The following is a 13,447-nucleotide window of genomic DNA, read 5'->3' as shown; positions in this document are numbered from 1 at the left end:
AGCAACTTGACAGAGCTGCAGTGTATGAACCAAGCTTCAGGGCACAGTCTGAAACTGGGCCTGCTAATTCCAAAACACACACACACACACACACACACACACACACACACACCTCAGATGTCTTTCTGTGAACAAGTTCCAGCATCTCTCTCTCTCTGTCTCTCCAGCCTGTCAACATACTGAACCATGCAACTCATCTCACTTAACCTGTTTGTCTTTCTCTCATATTATTTAAAGTCTGGTTTATTACAACTTGAGTCCTATTTTTATAGTTTCATAGTCATTTCTGTTGTTCGTAATAGGATTGTACTCTGCAGTTTTGTCAGACTCCAATCAGGAAATTAGATAAACAAACCACTAGTTTAACCAAATTATCTGAAAACTTCTTTAACTGGCAGTAAAACCGAAAGCGAGTGCACACAAGATGTCGGTAATGATTCGTTGAACAGAGAAACTACACATACACAACTATGACAAGTACGGTCAAAGTTGAAGCAGGGTTTTAGTCTGTAAACTGTAAGGACAGTCTGGGTAATGACTTTACAGTTTGATTTTGTTTCCTCTTTCAAATAAGTTTGTCTAACCAGGGGGGTTTTGTTTCAAACCTCTTTGGACAACCCAAATAAAGAACTATCCCGCAATTTTGATTCTGTTTGCTTCATTAGCATGTTCATTGCATGTGCAAATTTGTCAAACTGTCTATACACAATTGCAATTAACTTAAAAGGAAACCAACAGTCGGTATATTCTTCTTCTCGATCCGTGTTGTTTTTTCTCTCACCCCCTCGCCAGTCTCTCTTTCCTCCCCCTCTCACTTGCTCTCCGTCCCCTTCCCCTCACCTCTTCCTCTCCTCTGCTCTCCCTCTGCTCGTCCTTTCAGAAACCCGATAAGCGGTGTATGTACGTGCCACGCTGCTCCTTCCTAAGTAGCCTCCACCTCCGTCCACTCTTCCCTCTTAAATACTACCCCTCTCTCTCTCTCTCTCTCTCTCTCCTTCTCTCTCCCTCGCTCTCTCCCTGTCTATGCTTTTAAGACGTTCGTAAAAGGAGGTCTTATTGACAAAACAATCGCTCGGCAGGGCTTAAACACTGCCTTTAAAGGGGCATTATTAAATTGCAGGCAGGAAGGGGAGGGGCAGCCAACAAGGGAAACCTGATGACCTCGCCATCGATTTTTACATCACCGGAGCGTTAGGAGAACTTAGCAGAGATACTGACTATAATCAGAGAAGGAGAAAGGAGAGAGAGAAAGAAAGACATTTTATATATTACACTTTGAGCTTTCGGCTTCTGCTCGTGTTCAGAGTGGTTTACAACGTGTGAGGAGGCAGAGAGTTGTATTGCTCAAGGACACTTTCAGCATTGATAGACCTAAATCTGGAACAACCTGATCTGATGACCTCTTCACTTCCTTCTTTACTGACCTATATATTCATTTTACACACAATGTGGAATGTTCAATTACGGTTTTGCCTCTCATCTACAAATAGCAGTAAGACTGGTTTGATCTGCTTCAAGCTGCTTGAAACCGCTTCTATTACAGCCAATGTGTGACAATATCCCAGTTGGATGAAATAAAATTAAAATGTTGTAAAATGTCACTGATTTTGCAAAAATAAAGCCAAGTTTATCCCTCATAAACTCTCTGAGGTCCAGAGTTTCACTTGTTTCTGAACTGGACGTACAGTATTAGTGGTTTGGTTTGCATTGCAACAAACAAATTGTGTTTTTGTTGTTGTTTTTTTTGACAGCAAACCATAATGAGGTGTTAACAGTTAAAAAAACCACATGTCTCTTGACTACTTGGTGTCTTCAAAATGTGATCAGTAAAATAGTCTTTTTCTCTGTGTATTTAATTTATGACTTTGGATTTGACATTTTACATTTGTATCCCAGTTTAATGAAAATGAATCCATCAAGATATCTTTGGCATGTACACTATGTTGCATGTGTAACAGCAGATATTATGACATGTCGAAGCAGGAAAAGCACAGGTGCCATTGATTACATTAACAGGGGGGCTGAATCCCATTTAGTTTTTTTCCAAATTCATGACCCTGGTGATGATTCAGCTTCCTTGGACGCCTGAATGGAACTGGACCATCTTTAACGTGATCAGTTCCACCTGTGCTTTTTCCTGCTATAACCAGTCAAAATGTGTGCTGTTAAAAAGATCTACTGTGTGCCTATCATTAAAAACCATTGTCAGACATTTAATTGCGTGTTTGTTTGTGTCATGTGGTGACTTATCTGTGTGTGCCTGCTGTATAGGTGTCGTACACTGTGTGTAAATACTCTTGTCTAGGAAGTGTGACTTTGCATAATGTGTGTGTACAGTATATACTGTTTAGGCCACTATGTAGGGATGTGTCGTATTTACATTTGGGTGTGTACAGTATGTGTCTAAACTTCTGTATATGATTTTGCTTTGTAAATGTGCCACATGCATTACAGCACACACACACACACACACACACTTACTTTCTCCATTCAAATTGAGATTCCCTGGTGCAGCGTATTTCTGCCAATAATTCATGAGTGATCTGCGCCCCTTGCCGGCCTTTAGCATTTTTATTTAATCTGCTGAGCCCTACCGCGTGCTCGCTCATCAATAATACACACCAACATGTGTGTTAACACATCTATGGTGTGCGTGAGTGCGTGAGTGCATGAGAGAGAGAGAGAGAGAGAGAGAGAGAGAAAGAGAGAAAGAGAAAGAGAGAGACAGGCAGTAGGTGGGTGTATGCGTATTATGTGAAGAAAAGCACATTGCACATGTGTATAAAGAGATGTGTGTACACTATAAGACAGTTCTTAATGTTCTGCACTCAAACATGTGACGTGAGGATCGGACTGTGCATTTTATTTGTCAGTCGTCCGTGTTTTTCATCATCTGCTGGGACAACATACATGGATGACCCACAGTTCATCTGCGGCCATTCAACATGAACCCAACACCGATCACCCGCGTATGACCGTGAAACAGACTCCCACTAAGTGTTTTATGCTTTCTGAAGTCCTCTTTGGCTTGATTTCACAGTTGTAGACCTGATTTGGTGCAAGTGAATGCTTGATAAAAATGTGTGTATGTGCGCGTACTGTATGTGTGTGTGTGTGTGTGCAACACGGAGAATTTAGACATACACGCATTTGTGTTTGTGTGTGTGTGTTCTTCAACAGCACTGACAAACAGAATCACAGCTAGGGAAATTGACTTCACCAAATCAGTGGGTCAGGAGGTAACATCACCAGGGGTTGCTATGGAGACACCCAATGACAGGGCTTCCCAACCAGCACAACAACATGCCTGCGAAATGGCAGTTCCCCTAACGTAACCTCTCTCTCTTTCTCTCTCTCTGTGATTGTCTTTTTCCTCTTTCTTTCTCCTCTGTTGTCTTCTCTTTACCTCTCCACTATCTTCTTCTCTTCCTCTCCTTCTCTTCATTCTATCTTTCTCTCCATTTCTTTGTCTTTATCTCTCTGTCACCCTGTGTCTTTTCACTATATTGTTTTCCCACTCGATCAAGCTTCCATGCTACAATGTACTGCTCGCTCGCTCAAAGAACCGTGCATGGAAATACGCCTGTGGACAAGCGTGCGCACACACACACACACATACACACACAAACACAAACACACACACATGTACACACACACTTGAATACAACAAAATGTGAGGGGGCAGCGGGATCCCAGCATGCAGGGTTTAACAGCTAATACCCCTTAGATTAACCACCCCCGGTTCCCCTCTCTTACACACTCATACACACACACACACACACACATCTTCCACAAACCGAGATTAACCTCCCACGATTTACACAGTGTGTGTTGGTCTTGCACAAATACATACACGCACACACACCTTCAGGGTGTGTTGCTATCCCCCTACCAATAAAAATAACAAACAAAATGAGAGCACACAGTCAGCCTTAAGTGACCAAGCTACTGTTCATGTGACTCTCTGTCTGACTCTCTCTCTCTCACACACACACATACACACACACACACACACACACACAGATACACACAGCTTGGCTTTATCTCAGCTGTAGGAATTGATCCCCAATGGATTTCAGGAGGGGTCACGTGATTTGATAACCTCTACAGGATTCCCTCTGGTCAGGAGGCCCAGTGTGTGTGTGTGTGTGCGTATGTGTCCGTATGTGTGTGTGTGTGTGTGTGTGTGTGTGTGTGTGTGTGTGTGTGTATTGTTTTTGGCCCGGTATAAAATGAATTCTCCATAGACTGATACACCATACCCTAATCTAACGTCTGTCTCTGAGGTCTCAGATTGAACAATGGCTGGGAATAATGTTAACATCATTAGACTGCTGGTAATGGGGATTTATCATGTCTCATCTCTTTCTCTCCCTCTCTCCTTATCTTTCTCTCTTCATCTATTTTTCACTCCGTTTGGCTCTTTAACTCTCTCTCTCTCTCTCTCTCTATCTCTCTCTCCTTCTGCTGCTCTTTGCCTTTCTGCAGTCTCCACTTTCATGCTCGTACCTAGCAACTGACTGATACTTTCAAGGATTATTTTAAGGGCCGCTCAGATCAAACACCCTCTGCCTGGGCCCTGCCTCAGTTACCCAGACTCCAGCCCCTTTAATTAGACATGGCTAATAACACTAAGCATGTGCTGATAGCCATCTCTCTGATAAGACTAGCCGCACAAGGACATAGGGCCCCTTTCTACCTTTTACAGTGCAACCTAAGGTTAAAACGGCTAGTTAGCAGCCTTATTTTATGGCCCCAGCAAGTCATGCTTGTGCCCAATTAACAGGCTAGTTGGCACTTACAGGGCATTAATTTGCAAAGGCAGGTTAGCAATCAGGCGGTGCACTTCTAAGCTAAGCTCCTTCCTAACAAGGACAACTTAAAATGCTAAATGCATCATGAAGAAGTACTAAATAGTAATGTATAAAATGATATATGGTCAGTGGACACCCAATAAAATGATTTTAATAGAATAATGATCAGAGGATAATAAGCGGCTGCTGCTATAAAGACAAAAATCACTTTTTTGTTTCTTAATTTAAGTTTACAGTGTTGCAATCTTTTCAAATATTATTTGGAATATAAATTTGTTGTTGTCATCTGTAGAAATAACTACAGTGTGTGTCAAACTATCACTGAAAAAAAGCTGGTTTCAATAATAATATGGTGCATAAACTGGGAATAAATGTTAATGTTTTATCAAGAGAGAATAAATGTTAAATGAGATGTTCACCAGCTGATTAAAACAAATGTTAATCACAGTGAAAGATAATGGTAGAAAAAGCCAGAAAACCCAAAATAAGTCAGTCAAAGTAAAAACCCTATAATTAGTCTCAGAGCTACCACTTTTCCAGTAATCATTCTTGTATAACTTGTGCATGTTGGATGATTTTATTGGATGTTTTCAGATGGTAGTTTGACTCTTAATTAACATGGATGCTCATGTTTGGGCTGAGTTAGGCTGTTGGTTTGGAAAATCACTCCAGGCCATATCTCTTTAGATGGATTGATCTAGGTGAGGATGATTCAGTAAGTGGTGTGTGTGTGTGTGTGTGTGTGTGTGAAAAAAGGGGTGGAGTGGAGGCATTAATTCCAATCATTAAGAACTGGGATAGCCTGGGGGAGCAAACCCCTGAAATCGACTGCATGTAAACTCTGAAATGACTTACCAGTTGTTCACTTGTAGGATGGTGAGGCCTGTGTCTTGCGCCAGCTGTTTCTTCTGTTCTTCTGACGGGTAGGGATGCTGCAGGAGAGAAAGACAAAATGTATGAAAAAAGGCTGACCATGGATTGTTTAATGAAGCCTCTTGTTTCAAGAAACTTCTTGTTTCTTCTTTCAAGCCCCTTGCTTGAAAAAAGGGGTTTGATTTGCACAGTTTATACACACTCAGAAACACACACAGAGCCATACTGCATAATGAGAGGTAGAAAATGAGACGTGTGCTCATGTTCATTGGTGCGTAGGTGTCAGTATGTGTCTGTGTGTGCATGTCTATCTGGATGTATACTGTAAATACTATGTGTGAGTACGTGCACGCTAACGTGCCTCTCTCCCTCGATCATTAATGGAATATGAAATCTTGTAATTAATGGCAGCCAAAAAGGCAAGCCAATTAGAAAGTTAAGTGAAGTGGAGAACCAGCTCTGGTAATTAGGCAGCCTCTTACACAAATATATTCACGTCGACGGCCCCCCTTTCACCCCTCTGCATATGTAATCAGAGAACGGGGAATATGTAACGTTGACCTGATGGAATACAGACAACAGAATGTAAAATCTCTTGTCTTTATTGCTGCTGGTTGCTTTTATCCTTATTGCAGTTGATACAATAACATGACTCTGTTAAGTTTGCCACTTCGCTAGAGTCATTTCTGCTGTTTAACTGCAGTGATGGTAAGAAAGTACAGAAAGCCTTCGAGGTTTCATCTTTTTGAGTACCAGTTAACACAGGAGTATGAATTTCCCCCAAAGTCACACATTGTCATTTAATGTCATTTTGATTCTTTAAATCTTAAATATGAAAATATCTGCCAGCGGGAGGGTGAAACAATATTAAGTCCCTTCAATGTAAAAACATTTTCACACAAAAATAATTCAACTTTCTTTTTTCTTTTTTTCTTTTTTTTTTTTTAAATCCTGTCTTAACTCTCAACATTTTTTAATCAAGCCTTATCATCTTGACATTAGAGGCTGTCATTTTGGGAAGAATTTGTTTAAACGAGATGTTTTGAACTGCTGTAAGATAACTTATTTCACCTCACTCTGAGACTATCTTTTGTTTATGTAAAGACTCATAAATATGACACATGAATGCATGATAAACATCAGTTCAATTGCTGGAAAGACAACCCAAACTGACTTCAAGTCCCAGTCTTTAAATAAAACTACTGACTGACTGACTGACTGACTACCCCCCCCCCCCCTCCAGAAGCCAGCTGAGAACAGTTAAAGTCGAGCCACCTGTTTAAATATATAGAATGAATAAATTGGATAAATGTGAACTCGGGGACTGTGTTGATTTATATTAGAGAGGGGGGGTATCACAGTTGCACAGAGTCTTGTTCGTGGAGGACAATGTGCTGTTCATGACGGAGACAAGACATGGACTGTGCTGAACACCATAGGCAGGCCATAAAAGAGGAGGAGAAGAGGGAGGAGAAGGGGAGCGAGGGAGAGGGTAGATTGTTGAAGGGACTGCACAAACTGGAGAAATATGTAGATTCAAAAACGGTATGTATACATTTAGGAAAGAAAGAACAGATACATAAATAAGGAGGATCATAAAATATTACTAAATGATCCATTCTGCAAAAGTCTTATTTTTGCCAGCCTAGGGTGCAAATTATTTACTAACCAGTAGAGTGAAATAAAATAAATACATTAGAAAATTCGCTATATATTCTCTGCATCATTTCAAACAATGAATTTAAAAAAGAAAATGTTTTAGGTAACTTTTACTTTCTTTAAAATAGAAAAAGAGCACAACTGAAGTGGTTACTTATAGCAGTTGCCATATGCAGAAATTTAAAACATTACCAAAACTTCATCTTCGTTTTTTTAAAAATTTTATTACATAAAACTTGCAAATCCACAACAAAATAAGGGAGCGGCTAAATGTGTGTTTTGGGCTACACATATCCTCTTACAGTGAACAACGGTATACATATGACTACTGTATAATATATACTGTATGTCCAACAAGAACACACACACTTAATAGTCAATCAGACGTGCAAAATCAGTGTGGCGCCAGCATTTTCATTTTTTCATTACAGTTTTTTCAGTGCATAATGAACATGATTGTGTTTAAGGCTGGGACGACCCGGCAGAGAGAAAGAGAGGAGACTGATTTTTTCCCAGCCGTTCCTTGTCCATGTGATTGGTTGTGGGGAATGGGAACACAAGGAGGCTAATTTCATGCGCTAAGTTATAAATGCATTGTCGCCTCCGGCCAAATTTGTGTCCACTCCATTTTTATGTGCCTTTATGTGTGTGTGTGTGTGTGTGTGTGTGCGCGTGCGAGTATCTTCCATACTGTAGACGGATCAGATAATATCAGCATTAAAATAACTGAAAATCTGTGGAGCCACTCGCCTGTCTGTGTGTGTGTTGAAAGTGAGAAAACATTATTCTTTAGGGCTTGAGTCATCTGATGTCTTGATATTGCACTTTACATATAGGCACCACACACACAGACACACACACACACACACACACACATACACTCCTGATGCATTAAAGCTAATCATGTGAGTAACATGTCTTTTAAGTCTTTCTTCTCAACAAACAAAGATGATTGAGGATGAAGAGACAAATGTGTCCATTCTACACGTCGTAGATCTGTGGAAGCAGGAGTGTCTGCCTCGTGATATCGGGGGGCTGCGGCCACGCCAGGGGCCACAATACAGCACAAATACACCCTGTTTCAATGCTTCCCTCCCTCTAGCTTCCCAGTACACAGACGCAGACAGAAAGATATACACAACTAGTCACACACAGACAGACACGCACGCAATCTCAATCTCAGACAGTAGCACTAGGAGAAAAATATGCATGCTGGCATGAGTGTACTCTCTACAACAGACATCCTGCCAGTGGTGGAAGGTAACTGAGTTTATTTACGCTTTGAGGTTCTTGTCCTTATAATATGATTATGTCACAGATTAAATGACCCAACAGTGTATAAACTTGTTAAAATGAGTTCCAGCTACAACATGAAAATGCTGCTTAAGCATAAATTGCATCAGTAATAACAGTCTAATATATAATAATATAAAACTGGCAGGCTCCATTCTGATGCAGTACTTTTACTTTTGTACACTTTTTAGTAGTATTTTGCTGATACTTTTACTTGAGTAAAATTGTGCTGGCAGGACTTGCAGTACATAAAAAGTATCTTTACATTGTGTTACTGCTACTTTAACTCAAGTAAAGGATCTGAAAACATCTCTCACCACTGCATACTGCCCTGATTACAACCTTAAAAGTGCTACATGCACCGGAGTTTTCACATACAAAATGATACACACGTAGTGGAAGAGTGCCAGAGAGCCAGTACATCAAAACTGTTTTCGTCCTCCTTCTTTCTAAACCGCCAAATTAGCTCCTATCTGTCAAAACACTGTGATTTAGCCTCTCGCTCAGCAACAAGTCGCCCAGTTTTAATATTGTCTGTGAGTGATTCTGGTCTTTTAACGGCCTTTGGCTGTGATTCAGCGGGTTGAGACAGAGAGAGAGAGAGAGAGAGAGAGAAAGGCCTTTAGTGAGAAAAGCAATAACATGTTCTTTAAAAGAGCAGATGGAAAGTTTCTGCGCATCCTTCCCTCCCTTCCCTCTTCCCTCCGCCTATCTTAATGATATGTCTTCTCCAAATATACAACTCCTTTCATGAGAATTTCCACCCTGCTCGCTGCTCTCTGCTGAGCATGTGGGTGCCAGGAGGGGTGTGTGGTTTTGCTTCTCTCTCTTCTGCGAGTCTTATCAATCCAAGTGTGTGTGTGTGTGTGTGTGTGTGTGTGCGTGTGCGTGTGTGTGAGTGTGCATGCGTGGGAGTGCGCATGAATGTCTGTTGTCTTATATGTGACCATTTGAGTCGAATCTTTTCTTTGCGTGTGTTCATATTAGCAAGTTTGTCTGTGCACGGACATGAGACTGTGTGTTTATGTGTGTGTTTGTTCTCGTTTGAACCACTGAGCTTGCTGGGGCTTCGAGTAAGTTCAGCCGTGCATGGTCATGTGTGTGTCTGTGTGTGTGTGTGTGTGTGTGTGTGTGTGTGTGTGTGTGGGTGAGTAACAGAGCATCAGTAACATCCCCTCCCTGTCTGACCGCCTTCCTCTCTGACCCCTCAGACAAGAACAAGAGAGGGATAGATAGAGGGAGAAAAGAGGGAGAGAGAGGGAGAAGGAAGAAGGAGGCAGGGGAGGAGACATGGAAATGGATATCTGGAGCCCCAGGGGTTTAACAAAGAGATAAGAGCATAAATATTCTGCAAGACCCCTCTTTACTCCCTCTGTCCCATGTCTAACCCAGGAGAAAACTATTCCAGGCAGCCCAATAAAACAACTAAAAATCGCTTGGAATAAAGCTTTATCAGGTTTAGATGATGGGAGAATACGCTCTCTTTGTGTGGATAAAATATCAAGACAGTAATTAGAAATCTTACTTTAAATTTTGAGTTACAGACCTCACATGAGAGACTGATTTTCTGCATTTCTATTTATGCTTGAGAAACCTGAAACTAGAGTGGCTTCCAATATGGGAGCGGCTATTTGCTTGGTGCCATGCTCAAGGTCACTTTGTCGAGACACACGGCTATTGTGCAAATTGAACCTTTGACCTTTACGGGACAAACTGTCCTACCAAAATCTTAATCTCATTTGAAGGGCCATAACTCACCAAAAAATTTTATAGCCAAAGAAGAAATGAACTTCCTAAGGGTCATAGCTCCCTAATTCTTATTTTTGAAACGGTTACACTGTGTAAAGCCTCGTCTTAGCCTCCTTGTAGCAATAAAAGGAAGAAGGAAAAGAAAAAAGCCAGAAAGAACAAGAGCCTGAGTCACACTTTTGTCGGGGATGCTCCAGTTCACCACGAGGGGAGGGCTATTTCAGATACTTCTTTTATCTTGCTGCTGTTCTCCCTTCTCTTCATCTTGCCTCCTCAGCAAAACCATCTCTCTCCTTCTCTCTCTTTCTTTCCAGCTGTCTCTCCTCACTGCTCAAAATACTTTTTACTTTCAATTTGACTTTTGATATTAAAAAAAAAAAAAACACTTAATAGTGAAATTCACTTTGGAAAAACCTTTACACACCTCACAGTTTTGCAGTATTTGACTAGTGAACACACACATTTCAGTAGAATGAATTGAGAAATTGTTTAAATATTTCAAAATACATATACACTGCATTTTAAATGAAAACCTGCATTTTACTAATACATCTCCATCTTTATGTGTGTGACTCCATCCTTGGCAACCAATTCAGTACAGCCACAGTCTACTCCATCCCTCTCCTTCCTTAGCCATTAGTGTTATGGTGTTATCGTTGCATATATTTCTATTTAAAGCCACGCTTCCCAAGCCTGTGCGCATCCCATTAAAAAAGGCTTGACACGCCACATTACCTTTATAAAACAGCAACCATGAAACAGGATGGAGAGAGGAATAAGAGAGAGGAAATCATATGTTGTCACAGTCATGTGATGTTCCTCAAAAAGAGGCCATGACACTGCACAATCTGTGGATAACAGACATGGGTCAATGGTGTTTTGAGTTAGCTTACTTTACTGCCAGATGGTTGGGATTTGCCACAAGGCAACGGATGCCAGAAAATGCAATGAATCTCAGTAAACAATTTGTTAATGTGCAACAACTTTCTTTCGTATAGTTTTCCATTATTAATAAGATACTTTGGGTTAATTATTTTTATTTAGCACACTTAAAACAGAGACTTAACTGTCCTGACACTGTAAGCAACAACTACCTGAAACACTGTACAAGCTATAGCAAACACTAACATTCATGGTTGTTGACTGGGGCATGGCAGTTGAGGTAAAAGTGAACAACGTTGACTTGGCCAGGTCTCTTCCCCTCACTGTTCCCAGGTCAAATCTCCTTGGAAACCGAGCTGCCCATCAGGAATGCCTGACGGCTAATCCGGGGGCCTTTTTGGCTAGAAGGGCATCATACCGAACTCTCTTACACACGCATTGACACACACAGTCAGGAACACACAGTTTACTGGAAGTGTAGCCTTGCTCCTGCCAGACGTGTATGAGATTACCTTAAATATTTGGGGAGGCAAGCACATTGTTATGCTAACAACAAATGCCCAGAACCCTGAGCATGTGCAGACTTTAAAACAAGCGTTCCAATCTGTAAGCCTGCTGTATCTCATACAACAAGCTTCCAATTTCCAAAATTTCTTGCTCATTCAGTGGAAGTTTCATCCTCTGTGTGTGTTCACGCTGCACTGTGAGAGCTACGCCATTTCAAATTCCTTTCTGTGTAGGTGGCATCGACTGACATCCCTTTGACTTCATTAGGGAGCAGGGACCCAGCAACAAACCTGGCTCTGGGAGAAAGGGGGGATTAAAGAAAAAAAGAAAAGGGAGTGAGAGCGAACAAAACAACAACAGAAAAAAAACAAAGCACCCCTAACCTAATTTCCTCTGATTCGGGCTGCTCCAATGCAAAATAACAAAACAGAGCAAAAACAGATCTTTTGAGAGACTCAATATGAACCAACTACAGGATGAGAGTTTCAGAGTGCCCTCTGCAAAGTCTGAGCAAAATAAACACCCCCTGACTCAGTGATGTAAAGCACAAAAAAAGCAGAAACAACCCTTTTCATGGCATTGGGCTACACTAAACTATCTCAAAGCTTGTGTCATGAATAATTCACCACCACTTTTTTTTTTTTTTTAAATCTCGATGTACACACCAGAAATGGCAAAGAGACCCCCTTTCAAAAATTTTTTGTCATCAAATCTCTCCATCTCTTCTGGAGATAAAGAAAATGGAGGAAAAAAAAACAGATGTTCTTAGGCTTTTCATTCATTAATGAGCATTTTCCCTCTTGAAAAACAGCTTTTGTTGATTTAGGGAAATCTCACAGCGCTCTTGCCTATGGGAATGAGATAAATCTAGTTAGCTGGTGAGGAAAAGGGTGAAAAGTATGTCATTAAAGCTCTAGTACAAACTGGATTAGACAATGTAGGCTACAGCATTACCAGCTTCTCCACTATGATAATTGATGATTAGCATCATTCGCTTTTCTAAAACTCTGAGGGCACATAACACAATGCAGGGCAACAGCCACTGCTGTAGCAGCCGGTCCTGTGCTACAGGGTGTGGACAATCATCCGTGTGCTTTACAGTTGGGTGGGTCTCTAGCCAATGTGTATACTGAAGCTAATGGCATGTATGCACATGAATATCAAGTCTCAAGTCTTAACAAAGTGCTGTATTGTTGTGTTTAACAGTATGTAAAGGGTGAGGTCTGTTGATACTGAGGGAAAGCATTTCATGTTGTCTGCTGAATTTGTGGTGTCTGTACTCTCCGCTTGCTTTCACTAAGAGCGAGGGCGTGCTTCATTAGTCCTCCCTATTCCAGCTCAGGGGAGGCTAAATTTATTAAGGGGGCCGGATGTTGCACAACACCTGCTGCTGTGCTTCCCTCTGTGCAATAAAGAGGGGGTGCAGCATGCTAGCTAGTGCTAGTGGTAAGCGCTGCTCGTTGGACTGAGGCTGATGAGCTGGGGCTAATTCAGGGGGTGATTATGTAGTTTGCTGGACCACTAAACCTCTTTAAGCCCGTAATTACCGCCTATTTGAGCGAGGGGAGGCACTCCAAAGCAATCGGTACTTGCACCAAGCGGCGCAGTGAACGGCAGCCACAGCTGGAGGTGGGCTGCCTTAGGGCTGCCTGGGATGGAGGGGGTGTATA

The 13,447-nt window shown here is 41.4% G+C and overlaps 1 protein-coding gene across 2 annotated transcripts in view; it reads right to left on the bottom strand.

Moving 5' to 3' along the window:
* Window positions 1-13,447, bottom strand: part of meis1b (Meis homeobox 1 b) — an 84,290-nt gene that overhangs the window by 19,335 nt on the left and 51,508 nt on the right. For both annotated transcript variants that reach the window (XM_067610751.1, XM_067610752.1), the window contains exon 9: window positions 5,670-5,746. In XM_067610751.1, coding sequence (XP_067466852.1) covers window positions 5,670-5,746 — 77 coding nt within the window. The remainder of the gene's footprint in view (window positions 1-5,669; window positions 5,747-13,447) is intronic.

The sequence above is a fragment of the Thunnus thynnus genome, chromosome 14, assembly GCF_963924715.1.
Source record: "Thunnus thynnus chromosome 14, fThuThy2.1, whole genome shotgun sequence".
NCBI classification, from domain to species: domain Eukaryota; kingdom Metazoa; phylum Chordata; class Actinopteri; order Scombriformes; family Scombridae; genus Thunnus; species Thunnus thynnus.
This window is presented reverse-complemented; position numbering and strand designations above follow the sequence as displayed.